The sequence below is a fragment of the Lathamus discolor genome, chromosome 3 (genome assembly GCF_037157495.1).
Source record: "Lathamus discolor isolate bLatDis1 chromosome 3, bLatDis1.hap1, whole genome shotgun sequence".
NCBI classification, from domain to species: Eukaryota; Metazoa; Chordata; class Aves; order Psittaciformes; family Psittacidae; genus Lathamus; species Lathamus discolor.
In genome coordinates, this window is record NC_088886.1 from 106,618,263 (window position 1) to 106,635,949 (window position 17,687).

Consider the following 17,687-nt stretch of genomic DNA (forward strand, 5'->3'; position numbering starts at 1 on the left):
AAAGTCGCGTGCTGTAAAGCTGCTCCTCGGTACTGCACACCCTGTAAATTTTCTACCCGTGTCTGGATTTTATGTTTAAATAAAAAATCAGCCGTAAAGCAAAACTGTGTCTGTATTGCCAACAAGCCCAAACTAAAGATTGGAAAGGATTTATATAAAAGCACACATCAAGCCTACACATCACCCCATGGCAACAACCACCATTGATCCCTGCTGTTCGCCCAGCAGAGCCAGGGCAGGCGCAGGTGGAAAGGCACCAGCCCTGCATCCTTCCTCTCACTAACTACCGCATCCAGCACAGCAAAGAGACAGCCTGGCAACTCAAACCAGCAGCTTCACTGCTATTCTGTCAAGCAGAAGATGCTGAGAGCATCCCATTAACAGAACATCTGCTAATAACCCAGTCTTAAAGGAAGTATTTTCCATAGATAGCATCCTTGAGGCATCATCCACAATGCCAAGTTATGCCATTACATCCTTGCTTCCCACTTCACCTCTCCTAGACCACAAATCTACACCATTTGAGAAAATAAATACAATAATTGCCCCGGTGTACTTGCATGGAAGCTACTTTAAAAGCCAGCCCTCTTTGTGTGGGCCATATTTTTGGGTGTCACAAGTAGCTCACCCCTCTGAAAACATCTGGAGACCATACACCACCTAAGTAAATTGATCAGCTTTCTGCTGCGAACATCACATCAATGCCTAATACTTCTCCCTGGCTTTTATAGACCTTTCTCAATGCAGACTAAAGGCACCTCAAAAACCTTAGGTTAGGGCCACTTACCATTTCGCTTTCCTTGGGGTTCAGCTGCAGACAGGTAAGTTGGTGTCCACAACCATCACACCACAGTCACAGCTGAAGAAATGATCTTGGGTTGGCCATGACACACAGCCCTGGCACTACTAGCACTGTGGTGGGAGTGGATGATCCCTCAATTCAATCTCGTAAAATTAAAGCAAGCACAAGTCCAAATGGAAAGGTTTCCCTCATATATGCTTTGTTGTGGCACAAATGTATGACATAAATACATACACCCGAAATGGTGCCCTGCTCCCTGGTGTGGCTGCTATCTGCCCTCAAAGTTGCCTTGAAGGTGCTCCAGGGCTCAAATTCCCTTTAGTTCAGCATCCGAGTTTGACAAAGGGGGATCCCCCTGAGATCACCAAAACACTGCAGGGGTAAACTCAAAACGATAAGGCAGCAAATCCCAAGGTGCCATCAAAAGCCTTGGTTTCAGTTTAAAACCAGCGTGGTGGCACCAGCTAGCCACCCTTACCCACTGGCAATGGGGTGAGACCCAGGTTTCCCTGTGCCCCCCGTGCTTCCCTGAGCTCCTTGGGGAGGACAAGGCTTTTTTGGTCCATTTGCTCCAGTCAAGATGGAGAATGATGAATGTCTGACAGGACCTCCCAGGCACAGAGGACACTCCTTCCCAGAAGGAGGACTTTCCTCTTGAATGCAAACCCCTTCTTCCCCCAGCAAGACAGGCAGCATGGTGGGCCTGGCTTTTTGGGGAAAAAATCCTAAATACCTCACAACTTTACCACAAACCAAGGGCATTCCCCCCAGCTGCTCCTCTAAATGAGGTGGACAATGAGAACAGAGAAGGCAGACCCCACAGCCAGCCCCACCATGAGGTAAAATGTCATCACCACCCCTGCCGCCTCAGCCAGCTCTTTTGGCACGATCTTGGGGCCGTAGATGATGATCAGTGTCCCCAGGTAGCCATTGCTCAGCCCCAGCAGTGCTGTGAAGACCACTGGGTAAACATCTTGGTTGAAGACCACTGTCTGGATCTGAGCCCGGGGCTGGTAGTTGCTGAGGATAAAGAGAGGGAGGAAGATGGTCCTGAGGAGGACAAGGGTAGGCAGCAGCTTGCTGTTGGGACCAGGCATCTGGATCCAGGCAGTGATTTGCCTCCCACACCAGTCAGCAAAGTTGTACAAGAGGAAACTGGTGAGCGGAGCAAAGTACTTAGTGCTCCACGGGCTTCCCGAGGACTTGCTGACCGACTCAATGTTGGAGGAGAGGGAAGGGAAGATGATGATGGAGATGAAGAAGATGTAGAAGAGGCAGAAGCCAAGGAGAGCAGTCTTCTGCAGGATGGGGCGGAGCGGGGGAATAGCTGTGCTTTTTGCAAGGAAGGAGGTACTTGTGGTGCCTTCTGGCTCTGCCTCGTCTTCCATAGAGCTGTCAGGTGGCACAGTGGCCAGAGAAGGGCTCTCCTCCTGCCTGCTCATGTAATACCTGGAGAAAGAGAAGGAAGGAGATTATTAGCCAAGTGCATGTGGAAGGAACACACACTGAGATTTGGAGAGAGCAGGAGAGAAGCTGACTATGCAGGGATGTCTTGGACCCAGTGAAGGTGCTTGCAGTGACCCCTATCACACATCCAGCTCTCACCTTGTAAGGGGAGGTGACACTCAGGGATCCACCATCCCCTCTTCCCCACTGTGGTATCCCTTTCCACCCTCAGTAGCTCAGAAAGAGGACCCACTGTAGCAGGCATTTGAGGGGGGCAGGTGGTTTCAGGGGTTGCACACATAAACAAGACCGATGGGTCACGCACATCATGATGCTGCATGATGTTGTAGATACAGATGCCCTACAAGGACCCACCTAGCTGGCTGATTCCAGTCTAGGACTCTCTGCTGACTTCATGCATTTCAGAAGCCCCGGCATCAGCACCCTCTATCCCCCAGTGAGGCTTGCCAGAAACTCAGCACATGCTGGGCCAGATGCCCAGTTTCAGTCTGTGGTTTCGGTCACATGGGGAAGTGTGGCTGATGCAGCCCAGCGCTGGAGCTGAAGCATGCAGGATGCAGGATGGGATGCTGGGGGGGTGACGGGGCAGAGACTGGCACAGCAGGTATCCCATGGGTGCCCCCAGCAACCCTGCTTGGCATCGACAGTCGTAAACCCTCTCAGCCCATGGGATGTGGGATGCCCACAGCAGGCACGCGCACACACCTGGAGTACTCCAGCCTGGGAAGGAGGAGGTACATCATGATGCAGAAGACGATGAAGATGTCAGCAGTGAGGAAGTAGGCCAGGGCGCTGTCAGTAACATTGGCTGCTGCAGCCAGGTCTATCACAGAGGCAACGGCGCTGATGGTGCCACCCATGGCCTGACCTGTATGAGAGACCAGAGAACTGGAACTCAGTGCCTATAACTAAGCCAGCCTGACTGAGATGAGCACAGCTGGGAGACATGGAGGTGGCAGTGAGCAACCCACAGCAACTCCAGTAAGGAGGACTTAAATGCAGAGGGGAAAATGAGAGACAGCAGCATCCTCTTACTAATACCTCCTGGTATGCACAAACCCCTCAGGAAAAGCAGCTCAACCCCTGCTGGTCCCAAACCCAGCACAGGATGCAGCTGCACGTACCACCCTGTCTCAATTTCCATACCTTGCTGCAACACAGTTATTTGTGGCACTACATCGCAGGCAAGGTCCCATCCTGCATCCCCTTTCAACACAAACATGGCAGTACACAGGGGTCAGGATGGGACCCAACCTGTTGGGCTTGCATGTGCTGAGTCCCGCAGAGAAAGTCCAAACCCTGCCCACAGCCTAAACCTTGCCTTCCACCAGCACACATATAAACACCTCTTAAACACTCCCCCAGTCAGGAGTTCAAGCCGCCAGCAACAGGTATGCCATCTCGGGGATGCAGTGACTTCCCCCACTGGGCTACACTCATTAAAACACTCTTGTCTTGGCTCCAGGAAAACTCCCATTTTGATGTTTTTCCCCTTCCCATCTTAGTTTGTCAGCTGTTCTGCAGCCCATTTATAATGTTATCGAACCTCCAGGGAGCTCATCACTCACAGCTCCCAACATGCCTCTCATCACTGATGGAAACACATGGAAATGCTGAACAGAAAGGAGGAAACAATGCAAAGTCAATGATTCCTCCAGCTCCTTCCTGCCTTCTCCCTACACAGAACAAATAATGAGGTCAAGCTGTCATGCTGGCTGCAGGGTGTTCACCCCCCAGGCAGGCATGGTAAAGGACCACTGCTCTCCTCTCTGATGAGCCCTCAGCACTTTGGTTTATGGGTATTTACAGAAACAAAAGCACCAGCTCATGTGATTGAGTATGTTTCTTCCTCAGAAACTTCCCTTTATCCTTAAGGCAAAGTTACATTTCTAAAATAAACCCCATGTGACAAAACACCAGATGCAGGAGAGAAAGAAAACCAACTACCCAGCCATAGGATTGTGAAAGAGCAGAATCCCACCAGGACAGCGTGGCCGAGGGACACTAACCCGAGATCAGCGCTTGCAAGTTCCTCATGGGGAAGCAGCTGCTCAGACCAAAGATGCTGCTGGTGAAGACAGTCGAGGCACTGCTGACGATGGCCACACAGCCGACAGTGAGGGCAAAGAAGCAGGTGGTCCAGGCGGAGGTGTCGACCTTCACCAACACTGTGATCACCAGGAAGACAGCCAGCATGACAAAGAGGGAGGACAGGATCCGGACACTGGCGGGCACCCTGGGGACAAGGGGACGGTGACATTCCTGTGTTTAGAACTATAATGTGAAGGTGTGATGAGAGGACACCAACCCCTCTGCTGTGAGAAGGATCAAAGAAAAGCGAGGGGAGATGAGGAATAAAAAGTAACTATTTTTCTCGGAAGCCTTTAGATGTCAACACTTTTGCTACCAGCAACACTAAGCCTGTAAGCCCAGCCGAGCTGTAAATAACCATTTCTCCCAGAAATTAGGGCCTGTCTCCATCACCGGAGCAATGAACAGCAGCAGCGATAAAGCCTGCCTGGGGAACACAGCAGGCTGGGTGAAAGCAATCCCAGGCAAGATAATTACTTGTTTGAGCAAGAAAGTTGCTTATTACCTAGCCAGGAGAGTGGATGGGCTGGCCGGGGGGCAGGAGAGAGGAGAGAGAGGCGGGGAGCTGGACCTGTAGTTGAGATCTAGAGACTGAGCACACAAACACATTCCCCTTTGCCCACAGATGTGCAGGAATTTGATCTGGGATAAAGAAGGATACAAACAAAGGGATACAGCTATGTTAGACAGAAGTTAAGCTTGTGATGTGGCACAGATGATCCATTTCTTAAATCAGTGCAGTAGCTGGTAGGACTAGACCAAGGTGTTACTCCTGGCTTGGGTGAGCTCAGCAGTCCTTAGCCAGTCCCCTGATGAAAACGATGGCAGTTTGAAGATGAAAGAACATTTGCCAAGCAATTAACCAAGGAATTTATTATACATTTATTTACAGTGGTGCAACTCAAAACAATTCCAAGCATGGGTGCTGCTGGTACGGTGCACAGTGCTTCATCCCGCTTCATCTCAGCTGGCTGCGATTCAGGCAAGGACACATGAGGAGATTTTGGCCACAAAGAAGGCTGCCCTCACGATGCCCTGTGTACCCCAAAGCTTCCCTTCACAAGGGAAGCGGAGGCTGAGCTGGGAGCCACAGCTGAAGCCAGAGAAAGGCAGGAGCGACACAGGCAAAGCTGGGGAGAGCCACAGGTAACGGCTGACCTTGGAATGGAGCAGCACTTACTTGTTGATAAGCAAGAAGTTTCCGATCAGGCACAGCACTGAGGGCACAGTTGAAGCAATGGAGATGTAACTCTCAAAAAAGTCCTGCCAGGAAAACAAAACAAAATCAACCAACCAAACAAACAAAACCCAAAAGCAACCAACCAAACAAGGTGTGGGAGAACAACACATGAATTCAGTTCCTAAATACAGCATGGTACAGCATGCATGGGGGGTTATGATGCAGGTGTCCACCTTGTTGCATTTTAGCACATGCTACAAAACTGCTCAGGCCAACAGCAGGAAGTGGCCCCCCGGGCTTTTTCATCCTGCAACAGCCATAGAGCCTGGAATATTTCAGGAAATTAGGGACATAAATTCAGAAGCAAAAATGGTGAAGGAAATCCCTGTCTTACTGCCGCACTGCCCACATGGGACAGCACTGAAAATGAGGAGGTCTGAATTTCTCCTGCTGGCTCCAGCATCCTGGACAAACCTCATGAACATTCTATCCTATTCTCTGTGAGGGCTGTTTGTTATAAATCAGGACACAAAACCACTAATATTTTTAGCCAATTGCTTTGAAAGTCCACAATGGCTAGCAAACCTGTGCATCTCTCTCCACACAGCATGACTGGGACAGCATGCCTGAGAACATGCTTGGGCAAAAGCAGCCAAAGTGGAGACACACGGACATTATTTTCACACCTGGTCTCCCTCTCCGTGTGCATAAAACTCATTGAAAAACTATATTGAGACTCAACACACATTTACTCCAAGGATTTGTGTATCATTCAAGCAAGCTGGCTGCAGCATCAGTCGATAGTCACCAGCCCACCTCGCAGAGAGTTTAGGCTGGGCACACAGAAAGCAATAACCACAGCAGAAAGATTTCTTTGCCAAAATTGCAGCCAAATGCTTACATTTCCAATCCATTTTATGTGTTATGCTGTTAAAACGTGTCTGCTCCATCGTCTCCCTTGAGGTGCTAAATCTCCTCATTTTTTTTCTGCAGGAATCTCAACCAGCAGGTAGGACGATGCTTGCAAAGAGGGTGACCTACATATTCACCCCCACTGCAATGGGCTTTCATTTTCTTCAGTTACCTAGCTACAGAGAAGGGGCCACATTGCATCTGAGCACAAGAAGGTACTTTGGCACGTTTTCTCTGCATGTAACTCTCTTTTTTCAGCTTTGCATCGTAGTAATTTAATCGGTTTACAATCACGTTAATTTATTCTTCCCTATTAAGAGCTTTACTGTAAGCAATGAGAAATCTAATAATCACTCCTAGAGGGTCCATATAGACAGAGACATAAATGCCTGCACTTAACAGCATCAGTTTGGCAAAGCAGCAGGCTCAAAGGTCTACGGCCATACAGTGAATCACAGGAGAAAAGACACAGCAAAATGCAAAGTTGGCTGCTACAACTATGACTTATTTAACCAACCTACTCAAAACAAACCACCAAACCAGCCTGGGGATATTAAGTATACTTCATAGTTAATTTTCTTTTGAGGACGAAAAAAGACTTTATAATGTTTTCACAAAGCAGAAGGGTACACGAAGTAATCTGGCAGAGATGCTGCATTTCAAGCACCCCTGGGGAGACCTTCATTCATTCCCAGCAAACATGCTCACATCAGCGGTGGGAAGAGAACTGGTGAAGTATTTGAGAAACTGAGGAGCTTGCATGGCACCGGGGATTTTTATGCTGCCTTAGCTACAGTCAAACCCTGCTGGAAAAGAAAAGTCGAGTAGAAAGGTTTCAACTACATTATTTTTGTGAAGAAGGAAAGTCCTCACACCACATTTTTAATGCAGCAGCTGAATGGCAGTGACAAATTTAATCCGTGACCAGACCAATGGAAAGTATCAGGCCCCATACCTATCTCACCTCTTTGCTCTTGCTTATTAGGTGTTAATCCAGCTCAAACGGTAACTCTTCTCCTGATATGGGTTATTCCCACCCATCACAGACGTGCTTTCAGAGCAAATTTTTGGCTATGCAAGATATACCTAGTTCTTCTCTCTGCTGAGCCCTCCCTGACTGGCCAGCTCATCTCCTCTGGGCATCCCTTGCTCACAAGGGCTGAGCTCCTTATGGCCAACATGGTTTTAGAGGGGAAACACAAACACTGAAAGACTGTCACAGCTTCCCTAGCTAATAACAAACGATGATCCAGAAAGCCAACCTGACATCTTCCTCCTTGCCCAAAGCTGCCTTCCTGCCACCTCTGCTTCTTATGGGTGAAGGTGTCATACCTCAGGCATGGAGCCGAGGCACATAATGGAAGCGTTTGACCCTATATTAACTATAGCACCTTCAAACACATGCCATGATGCGTGCCATGCACTTGGTACCTTAAAGGAAAAAACTAACAAGAACAAAGCACTGCAGTGGCAAATTAGTCATCAGTGGTGGTCAGCACTTCCCACTGTTGCCAAGGTGCTTTTGCAAAGTAGTTTTTAGTCTACTCTAGCCCAGACTCGGCAGCTGGGCTCTTGCCAGGCTGGGAAAGCAACCCAGGCCCATGGTGGCGGCTGAAGGCACCGGAGCGTTACCTGGAGCACAGGGCATGAAATTAGCAGCAGCGAGCAGGCTGGAGCCAAAAGCAGGCTGCCAGTCACAGGCGCGTCTTTACAGAGCTGAGCTCGGTTTGCAGGTAAGCCCTCCTTGCCGCAGCACTGTGGCTCGCCATCCCAGGGGCCAACTGGTTTATTTTTGGTCGACTCGACTGCCATGGAAAAACCAGGTTGCTTGTCTCCAGAGAAGTAAAAAACATTGCACCTTGGCCACACGGAAAGAGGAGAAACAAAGTAGTATCCAACAAAGTAGTATCCTTCGAACACCTTTTGAAGTGATGATCTGACCGGGAATATAGCTGTGCAAGAGATTTTAGAAAGAATACACCTTGTGATACTTACGCTACTTGAAACCAGTTTTTCGAGAATTGCCTCACATAAGCACGATGTAGAAGCAATGTGGAGAGGGTGAGATACAGGGACTGTGGGAGGACATCATGCCACGTGGTGGCAGAGCACCTTTCACCCCCTTTTTGAGCACCCTTGCCAGCACAGGAACAGCCTATTTATGGTCTTCGGGCACCACAGGCACTTGCTCGCCATCAGTTTCATCCACCCAGTATCTCAATATATACCAGCACACTGGTACTTCAGCATCCTAGTACAAGTACCGCTGGTGACACTCTGCTTCCTCCCCATCAAAAACACAGCTGGCTTAACAACTATTAAAATAAAAACAGCCATGGATGCCATATTAAGAAATCATAGAGAAAACCTGAGCGTCACACCTGGCTCTGTGTTTATATAAAAATAAAATGTGCCCAAACCACTTGAACAAGCTTGGTAACAAGAAGAGGATACAATGCAGCCTCATCATGCCAATACTTTTTCCAGCCCCAAAGAAATACCCTTGCTTTGTCGGGGGGGCACAGGGAAATAATCCTGTCATGGCAGGAGGAACAAGAGAAGGCAGCTTCTGGGGGGAGAAATAAGAGAGGCCATCAAGCCTGCCACCCCAAGGTCAGCTCATCAGTGACCCCGTGACAAGCTGCTCGTCCCATATGTCAAAAGCCAGATGTTTATCACCGCAGGAGATACTCCGGTCACATGTGCCAGATCTTGAAGGAAGAGCAGTAAAGCATCCAGGGGCACTTGAGACTATCACAAGCCATGTGGTCCAGGGCTGGTGTCCCTGCAAAGCCCTGCTGCTGCTTCCAATAAATTACATGCTGCACCAGCCAGTGCAAGGGAGAAACTGCCTAACGCATGCTTGATGCCTTGCCACTGGGCCAGAAGCTAAAAGCAATTCATCTCCCAGCCTGCAGGGAGTTGCAGCTGAGTCCACTGGGAAAGCACAGAGCCCCATGGGGCTTGGGTGCGCACCAAGCGTGAAGGACAGATAAAAACAGGAAGAGATTTTCACCTCGCACCACAGAAATCATCCTATGAAAGGCAGCCTTGCTTAAGGGGCAGGTTAACCTAGATTTTTTAAATGCACCTTAAACTTAGCACTTCAAATACAGGGAAAAGACAAAGTGCTATGCTTTTTGGTTTTAAGCGTCTATCTCGTTCGCCCCAAATACACCTCTACCCCTGGTTTGCAGCAGGCAAAACCCCAGAGGACGTTCACTCACCTTCTGGGAAAGTGGAAGAGGAAAAAAGAGCAAGTTGGGAAGGAGCTGAGCTTTTTTTAAGGCCTTGAAAGCAGCATACTCACCTGCAGATCCGACGCCTGCTGTCCCACAGGGCCTGCCCGATCCGAGCAGTTTTGCAGCTTGTACATCCAGTAGTGCTTTGCTGTGATGAAAAAATTCCAGGGCAGCAGTGACCCGACGCCCAGGAGGAAAAAAATAACATAGGCCCCATGTAAGCGGTCGCTTGGCTTTTGCTGGCTGTATCCACCCAACAAGGGCTCCTCTGTCACGGGCTCCTCATCCGGGTGCATGGTTGGTGCTGGCACGCTGCAGAAAACAACCACCAATAAAGATATTACCCATGACGGTTGCAAACTGTTACCTACAAGCTGCTGTGTGTGGTTCCCTGCTCCTTTGGCCTGTGATCACCCAGCAAATGCTGGATGAGCGCGCTGAACCAGCTCAGCCCAAGGACGAAGATATGGGAGGAGGGAACTAAGACATGGCAGAGACAGGCACTGCCACCACAGCACCCATGTTGCCACCCATAATTAATAACTAACCAAGCCCTTTGGCCTTGCAAAGCAGGAAACCTCAGCTCATGCAAGGCTCCAAAAAACCTAGCTTGTAAACTACCCACGCCATGGGGGTGTGCAGGGAAACGCATAAACCGCAGTACCACCATCAGGCTTTCGAAAATGACTTGTAAACTAATGCACCACCACCAGGCTTTGCAGACCGGCTTGTAAACTAATACACCACCACCAAGCCTTTGTAAAATGACTCATGAACTACCATACCACCACCGGGCTCTGGGAAACGACTTGTGAACTGACGCAACGCCAGCAGGCTTTGCAAGGCGAGCGTAAACTACCACAAACTCCCGCAGCAACGCCGGGCTGGACAAAATGACTCGTAAACGACTACAGCACGGCCAGGCTCGGCAGAACGGCGCCGCGGCCACGGCTGAGGCAAGTGCAGGGCAAGAGAATAATGCCGGAAATGAGGGATTCTGCAAAGCGCGTTCGATTTCAGGAGGAGGAAGCGCCGCATCCCTCTGCGCGCCCAGCCAGCCACCTACCATCCCATCCCATCCCATCCCATCCCATCCCATCCCATCCCTCCCGGCACACCCGGGACCCCCCCGCCGCAGCACTTACAGGGGCACCGCACGGCCCCGCCGGCTCCTTCCCCGCCGAGCCAAGCGGAGCCGGGTCAAGCCGGGCCGGACCGCCCCGCTCCGCCCCGCCGGGGGTGGGGTAGCCCCGGCCCGGCCCTGCGGGCGGTGCTGCGCGGCGCGGCGCGGCGCGGTGGGGCGAGGACGGGAGGCGGTGCATGCCGGAGGTACCCGGGCGCAGTAGCCCCTAACTCTCCCGTTTAGGGGTTTTGTTGTCCACTCTCCCTCTTTCCCCATGTTTTAAAACAATCATTTATTTCACTTCTTGCGGGTGCACGGCAAGCAGCACTGCCCTCCCCCCCCCCCCCCCCCCCCCCCCGTGTTTAAATTAGAAACGCTCTCTCAAAATCAGTGTTAATCACGGCCTAGCTTACGGCATAGCAATAGCAACATTCGTCAGGACTTGTTTTTCGATGGAAGTCACCAAAGCACGAGTGCATCATCCCCTCCTGAGGATGTGAGCGTGGGGAATGGGGAATTCTTCTGTAGAACGAGGGGCCTCTTACCAGAGCCAGGACATTTTACTCGCTTCACTTCCTGCACTGGCCCGTGAGGATGAATTTCACTATAAAGCCCTCAACTTCCTCCGAACACTCACCTTTAGGGCATCATGGAACTGTGAAGGAAAACTTCATTGGCCTTTTTCCTCTCCCCCACTCTTGATTCCTGTATTCCTTCCCTAAAGATGGGTTTGGCTCCTTGGCAGGTGGGCAGCTGCATAGAAAAATTATAAACTGGTAGGACCCCAGCTTTTGTGCAACCCCATTACAACCAGATGTGCTTCGCCAATTCATTTGCACTTGTGTTGGCAATTAGTGGAGTTCTTTATTTTAGGTTTCATGTTGCTGTTTACCCTTAGCCTTCCCGTCTCCTCTATCTAAGGTAATGCTTTTTCCTCCATTGCACACATATCCAGCTTCTCTTCACCGAAGCTAAATAGTCCCTGTTTTTTTCAGAAGGCCCCAGGATGGTCTAGTCTGTACTTTTTTCCATGTACAACTGCCTACGGGACAAATGCAGACCAACCCAGATACCTCACCTCCCAGCAGCACCAGTGCACACAAAGCTGGCCACCACCTGGGAGCCAGGGCCAGCCACCACCCAACTCCAGCCTCGCTGAGCCTTCAAGGAGAACATACCGGACAGCCCTGGACATGCAGATGTCAAAATAGCCCCAGACATATGCACGCTCTATTTTTTTTAGATCTTTAGTGAGCAAAACAAGCAGAAGCACACGACCAACCCACCGGCGATGTGCTGAAGTGGAAAGGCTTGAGAGGAGCACATGGGTTTCCCTCCAGAGGTTTCTGCTTGGGATTTTCATCTGCACTGACATGCTAGTCTGGGAAAGCACCTGAGGAGATGGCACAGCCTATCCGAGTCAGTAACCCATCAGCTCAGAGAGATTCGCCTGGTATTTCTGACCTGCTGCTGTCTATCATGTCAAAAAACCCACTGCTGGAGAAGAGCCTCAGATCGTATCAACACAAGGGACCGTGACAGCTGAGTAGGGGAAACAAAGACAGTTCACATTTAACTGGAGCCATGAGAAGCCCCCTGAGTCAGTACTACTTGAGAGACCCTCTGCAACACAGACCTCCACGTGGGCTTGGTGCAGATTTTAGGGACACTCCTGTGCTCAAAGTGGGGTTCCAGCTGTTTCCCCTCCACCCCAACCCCACATACAGGTCCTGCGCTGGCCTGGAGTCAAGGCAAGCTTGAAGGAGCAGGGAAGGTTTCATGATTATCCCAAAGGACTACCAGGCAAGCCATAGCACTGCTTGCCCACACCATGCTGGAGGTGTAATGCAGCAAAGGGCATGTAAGTAATGGTTAAGAGATTGGAATTAACTGTTAAGTGGGACTTACAGAGGAGGTACCTCCACTCCTTGGTACAGCTTGCCACTGTATGGGGCAACTCATGGTGTAGGTTAATTGTAAAATCCAGTGGGACTGGCCTAAAGGAAATTTCCTGAACATGCAATAGGAAATTCAAGAGACCCTGATATGGGCTGCTCCAGTGCTTCCAGGCATTCAGCAGGATAAATCTGTCAGCACTTAGTGATGGCATGGCAGTCACTTATGAACCTGTCACGGGGACTGAATTAAGTGTGTCAGCTGCAGAGAAGACTTGGGCCAGCTTAATTTTACAGGGAATTAGAAAGCTGTGTGTTTCAGTAGGAGATGAAATCAGGTACTGGTTGGTCAAAGCTACCCACAGATAAGCCCTTGGAAAGATGGGTACAAAAGGTGCCCAGTGAAAGCAACTTGGAAGACAGAGGTTAAATGAATTAATACATAAACAAAAGGTTATTACTTCTAAGAAAGTATCTGCCTCAGCATTGTATTTAGAGCTAGAAAGCCCAGCTGGGAGGGTTTTGCATCTTTGCATGGCTCTGGTACAATTGCTGCCGTGACAGGGCAGCAATTTCCTCCCTATTTCTTTTCACTGGTTGCAGAATACCCACACCTACCTGGAGTAGGAAAAACACTGTCATCTCCTGGTGGCACCTTGTCCCCACAAGCTGAGTGAGGCAAGTGGCCCAGGCAGAGTGGGCAGGGGCAGCAAGACCTCACCTCTCCCTGCAAACCCTTCTGGGTTTGCTTCCTCTGGCTTCACTCTGGCAGAGCCAGTGTGATGGAACTAAGGCAGGGAAGCAGCATGGCAGAGGTGGTCCCAAAAGAGGGGATGGGGCAAGGCAAGGAGGCAGAGGAGCAAGGCAGAGTTTGGAGGACAGGATGCCCAAGTTACAGACTGCAGCTCCATACTCCTTTTCCCCCTCTCAAACTAGGCACCCTGGTCCTAGTTCTTGCTGGAAGGGGCATTGCTTTCTGCAGGATATCCCACAAGGAAGAAAATGAACTACTTGAGAGATGGTGCCTTAGCCCATAAGACATGGTTGTAGCACTAGTCCCTGCCTTGTAATCACCCATGCGAGTCCAAAACAAACCATAAATCAATTGCTACAGCTTACCTCCATTAGGGACTCCGACAGCAACAGCCTCTGCTGTTGCCACTGGCACGCCTGCAGCATCCGACCCAAAAACAGGTTGAAGGGATGCTCACAGAGATCCCTATGCTGCAGCTGCTGCTCAAGCTGAATCCAAATCCCTGGAGATGCCAAACCCAGCAGGAACTCATGAGTGATGAACACAAGAGAAGTGAGCAGATTGGGTTTTGTGGTTTTTGGTTTGTTTTTTTTATTAGACTAGGAAATATAATTTATTGCATAAAAATTAATTTGTTACAATAGGAATGCTAAACTTTATTTACAGTTCTTTAGTTTACAGAATAAACAGATGCAGTTTTAGAGGATGCTGCTAGGCCCATCCCCGGACATATAAATATGGAAACAGATTGCAGAGCAAGAGACGGACACTGCCAGCATGACACAGATCATGGGATTGCCTTTACCAAAATGCCTGGGCAGACAAACCCCCAGTCACGGAGGGAGGCATGGAGGGCTCCTGGGAGCTGGCTCCCATGCGAAATGGGCAGCAGGCACTCAGAGGACGAGGGTGAGGAGCAAACCCTGCCTCCCCCTGTTCTGCAGGTTCCCTGGTCTGAAAAATGGGGAGAACCTCCCCAAACACGCATGTCAGTGAATCCAGGAGGCTGCTGCCTGCCAGAAGAAGGGGAAGACGAACACAGACAGATGGGGATGGAGGCAGAGGCACCCACGGGTGGGATGGATGGATGGACGGACGGATGAGTGCACATGCCAGCGCAGTGATCCATGAACCAGAGACAGTGGGAATGAAAGCGAGAGAGATTCAGACACAACCCAAAAGAAGAGCATCTCATCTCACAGAGAGCATCCCAGCACTGAGAAAGGAGCCCTATAAAATGCCAGCAGCTGGTTTGATCCATCAATTCTTCTTTCAAAATTTGCTTATTCCGCCTCAGCTCAGAGATGGGGTGTCAGAAATCGGATGATCAAATGCAACCTAAAGGACGGACAAAACCCTTCCCACGTGACACAGGAGCTCACCCAGCAGAAGTCTTTCCATCTAGCACAGAGGAAAGAGATCCCCTCTCTCCCACAACCTTGAAAACACAGAAAGAAAGGAATCCCAGAGACCCCAAAGTACAACAGGGTTCTACGTATCTGATCGCTGCTTCAAGAGCTGCCGAGAGGAATCATCCCTGTGCCCAAGCAATACTGAAAACTCCTCCCGAGCCACCCTTCAAAGGTGATGCTCTCAGTCACGGCATGGCTCCCCAAGTCCTGAGTTTGCTCCAGTCCCCAGTGTGATGCAGGATGCTGCAGGCACCCTGTAACAGCATACCAGGGCTTTGCAGCCAGGACACTGCTCATCACAGCCCAAAGCAGGACCTGCTCTCAGATCCTGCTCTTAATACTTCCACTGATGGAGATTCCACAGCCTTGACGTGTGATCTAGTCTAATCCTTTTATTCATTTATTTATTTTTAAACAGACATTTCTAAGATATAGCACTCGCTGAGTAACTATTTCTATCTGCAAGCAATCTAAATTTTTACCTTCATTGAAACACCGTATCTTTTCAAGGAACCTTGTTCCTGCCTACCCCTTGATGACTTTCTATTCATCCCACAACTTCTCCATCATTATAAAAGGTCTATTACAGGGGAGAAAAAAAAAAGGAGCTGCAATGAGAGGATGGAAACCCTATCACTTCTTACAATGCTGTCCCTTGCGTGAAAATGCTCAGCCTGGCTTGCAACTTGGAGATACCAAGGTCTCCCTCCCCAGATTCCTGCTGAAATACTGCATCAAAAAACAGGCACGAGCACACGGACCCAAAACCGACACAGCTTGCACGGGGCTGCATCCTGGCCTGCCAACCCTCTGCTCTCCCTGGACCCCTGGCACAACCTGCTCATCACCTCCTTCTGACCACCAAGCCCAGATTTGGGGTGCTCACTGCAAAAACCCTGGTGGGTTTAAAACATCTGGCCTTTGGCCTGTGGGTTGGTGCAGGACTGAAATCTTTGGTTTGTACTGAAGTTATGTAAATGAAGGTGTAGTCATCCTAAAAAGCTCCCCCAAACGATGCCAGGGAAGAATTCATTAAAAACACCCATATCCAGATGCACTTCCCCCCTGAACCCTAAAGGCAGGGCAGAACCCCTCACTCATCCTTGCAGGCAGAGACAACCCCTTGCTCCAGGCACTGCTGCTGGGGAAAGGGGAGTTTGCAAGGAAAAAGTCTTGTGGAGGGTCTCAGCTGGCCCTGAACCAGAGGGGCGTAGAGGCACTTTACCCTACGGACTCCCCGGGGGTCCCAGGACATGTAAACATGTGTTGCTCCATGATTTTCCCTACAAAAGTGTGTTCATTTAAATCTCTTTGCCACCCCAACCATGGCAACGCTCTTGCTCTCACACACACAAAAAAAAAGATTTATAAATCTTTTTTTTTTAATTTTTTTCTTTTTTTTTCTTAAAAAGGACTCATCCAAAGATCTGGATAATAAATTATTTGCGTTTCCTAAGAAACTTTTTTTTTTTCCATTTTTTCTGTCTTGTTTGCCTGTTAAGCTGTCTGAAGCTTTTGCCAGAAGCAAGCCATTCGACTAGATTGTACTCATCTCTTCAATGCAGAAATGCTATTAAAGGAGGAGCAGGGGAACCCAAACAAAGAAGGAGAAGGAAAGCCCCCATCCCAACTCGAGAAGCCCTAATTCCTCCCCATGCCATGAGGAGAAGGAGGAAGAGGAGGAAGAGGAATGCTGCGTAACACTGGAATTCCTTGTAAACGCTGAGGATGGGTCTCTAAGGCTGACAGTGATGCGGGGAGGGAGGGAGAAGCGATGGCCTCGGCCCTTCCTCACTCAGCTGCTGCCTGGGGATGGATGTGCCTCCCCCCGCTGTCGGGAAGGGTCCCCCCTCCTCACCCCCTGTTTCATCCTCCCGGCCCGCCAGCCGTGGGGAGCATCATCAGCAGTCTCCCTCTGTGGCCATGACCACCAGCATTTCACTCTTGCCCATCTCTTCTAAGGCACTGGCCAGGGTGTTGAGATCACCATCGTCTTGGTGCTTGGCTTCCCATAAGTCCAGGAGCACCCCAGTGGGGCTGGCTTTGGTGGCAAAATAGTTCAGATACCTGCAGAGGGGAAACAGGGAGAAAGTCCAGGTTGGTGCAGTGCCCTTCAGGGATGAAAGGAAGGAACACGCTAGAGCAGCAAACCTGTTTGCAAGATGAACGCTGATGGAAATGGCATAACGCAAATGCCAAAGCCCTTGAGAAACTACCCTCCATTTTTACACAGAGCTGGCATTCATGCAAAAGCAATGTAACCTTTGTTTTGCTGAAATTACCCTCCCTTCCTTTGGTCCTCGGAGTTGAACCCAGACAGGAACAGCACAAGCATGGTCCCAGATAAATTACACAAGAAACCCATGACAGTGGCACAGATTGATGCACGGATATAGATGGGTATAACTATGGACATTAAATCTGTATTTATGGGCAGACCTATATAGCTGGATGTAACCTAGCTGGATGCCTTCAGCAGGGAGGGCAAGGTGAAGCACCTCTGCCTAGGGCACAGGACAGGAAAGCAAAGCATGCAGAGACCCACCGGTCCATGGAGAGCTTCTGGGCGAGAAGTCTCCAGTCATTTCCCCTGGAGTTGGGAGCATCCAGGCTGTTGCAGATCTTCTGCCGGATGGAGAGGGGGATCTTGAAGGCATAGGGTCCCAGCTGGGTGGTGGTGGTGGTGGTACCACTGTGGTGGGAACGGAGGGTGTCGAAGGAGCTGGCATGCTGCAAGGCGAAGAACAGGGTGAGATGTTGCAGCACAGAGCGGCTCCTGAGCATGACCCTGTGCTGTCCCCCTCCTGCC

At 50.1% G+C, this 17,687-nt stretch overlaps 2 protein-coding genes across 4 annotated transcripts in view; both read right to left on the bottom strand.

Moving 5' to 3' along the window:
* Positions 1–1,293: 1,293 nt before the first annotated feature.
* On the bottom strand, positions 1,294–10,949 carry SLC29A3 (solute carrier family 29 member 3). Of its 2 annotated transcripts, XM_065671029.1 has the most exons (6): positions 10,840–10,949; positions 9,763–10,006; positions 5,541–5,623; positions 4,279–4,505; positions 2,975–3,137; positions 1,294–2,251 (listed from the first exon to the last, which is right to left on the bottom strand). In XM_065671029.1, exons 2-6 carry the CDS (start codon positions 9,988–9,990, stop codon positions 1,582–1,584), a joined length of 1,371 nt encoding a protein of 456 aa, XP_065527101.1. In that variant the 5' UTR covers positions 9,991–10,006; positions 10,840–10,949; the 3' UTR covers positions 1,294–1,581. The 2 variants fall into 2 exon arrangements, with proteins under 2 accessions (XP_065527101.1, XP_065527102.1); XM_065671030.1 differs by lacking the exons at positions 9,763–10,006; positions 10,840–10,949 and adding an exon at positions 4,866–5,002 and having other exon boundaries at positions 5,541–5,627.
* A 3,083-nt stretch (positions 10,950–14,032) lies between these two features.
* Positions 14,033–17,687, bottom strand: part of UNC5B (unc-5 netrin receptor B) — a 55,175-nt gene continuing 51,520 nt past the window's right edge. For both annotated transcript variants that reach the window (XM_065671032.1, XM_065671031.1), the window contains 2 exons: positions 17,424–17,608; positions 14,033–16,945 (listed from right to left, as the gene is read on the bottom strand). In XM_065671032.1, the coding sequence (XP_065527104.1) occupies positions 16,780–16,945; positions 17,424–17,608 (351 nt within the window). In that variant the 3' untranslated portion in view covers positions 14,033–16,779. The remainder of the gene's footprint in view (positions 16,946–17,423; positions 17,609–17,687) is intronic.

Bases quoted from the DNA above. Each gene is read 5' to 3' on its own strand.
- SLC29A3 (XM_065671029.1), bottom strand. From the start codon at position 9,990: ATGCACCCGGATGAGGAGCCCGTGACAGAGGAGCCCTTGTTGGGTGGA. The intron at 3,138-4,278 runs GTTAGTGTCCCT...TCTCTCATACAG, and splicing joins CTTGCAAGCGCTGATCTCGG to GTCAGGCCATGGGTGGCACC. The intron at 2,252-2,974 runs GTGTGTGCGCGT...CTCTTTCTCCAG, and splicing joins CCCAGGCTGGAGTACTCCAG to GTATTACATGAGCAGGCAGG.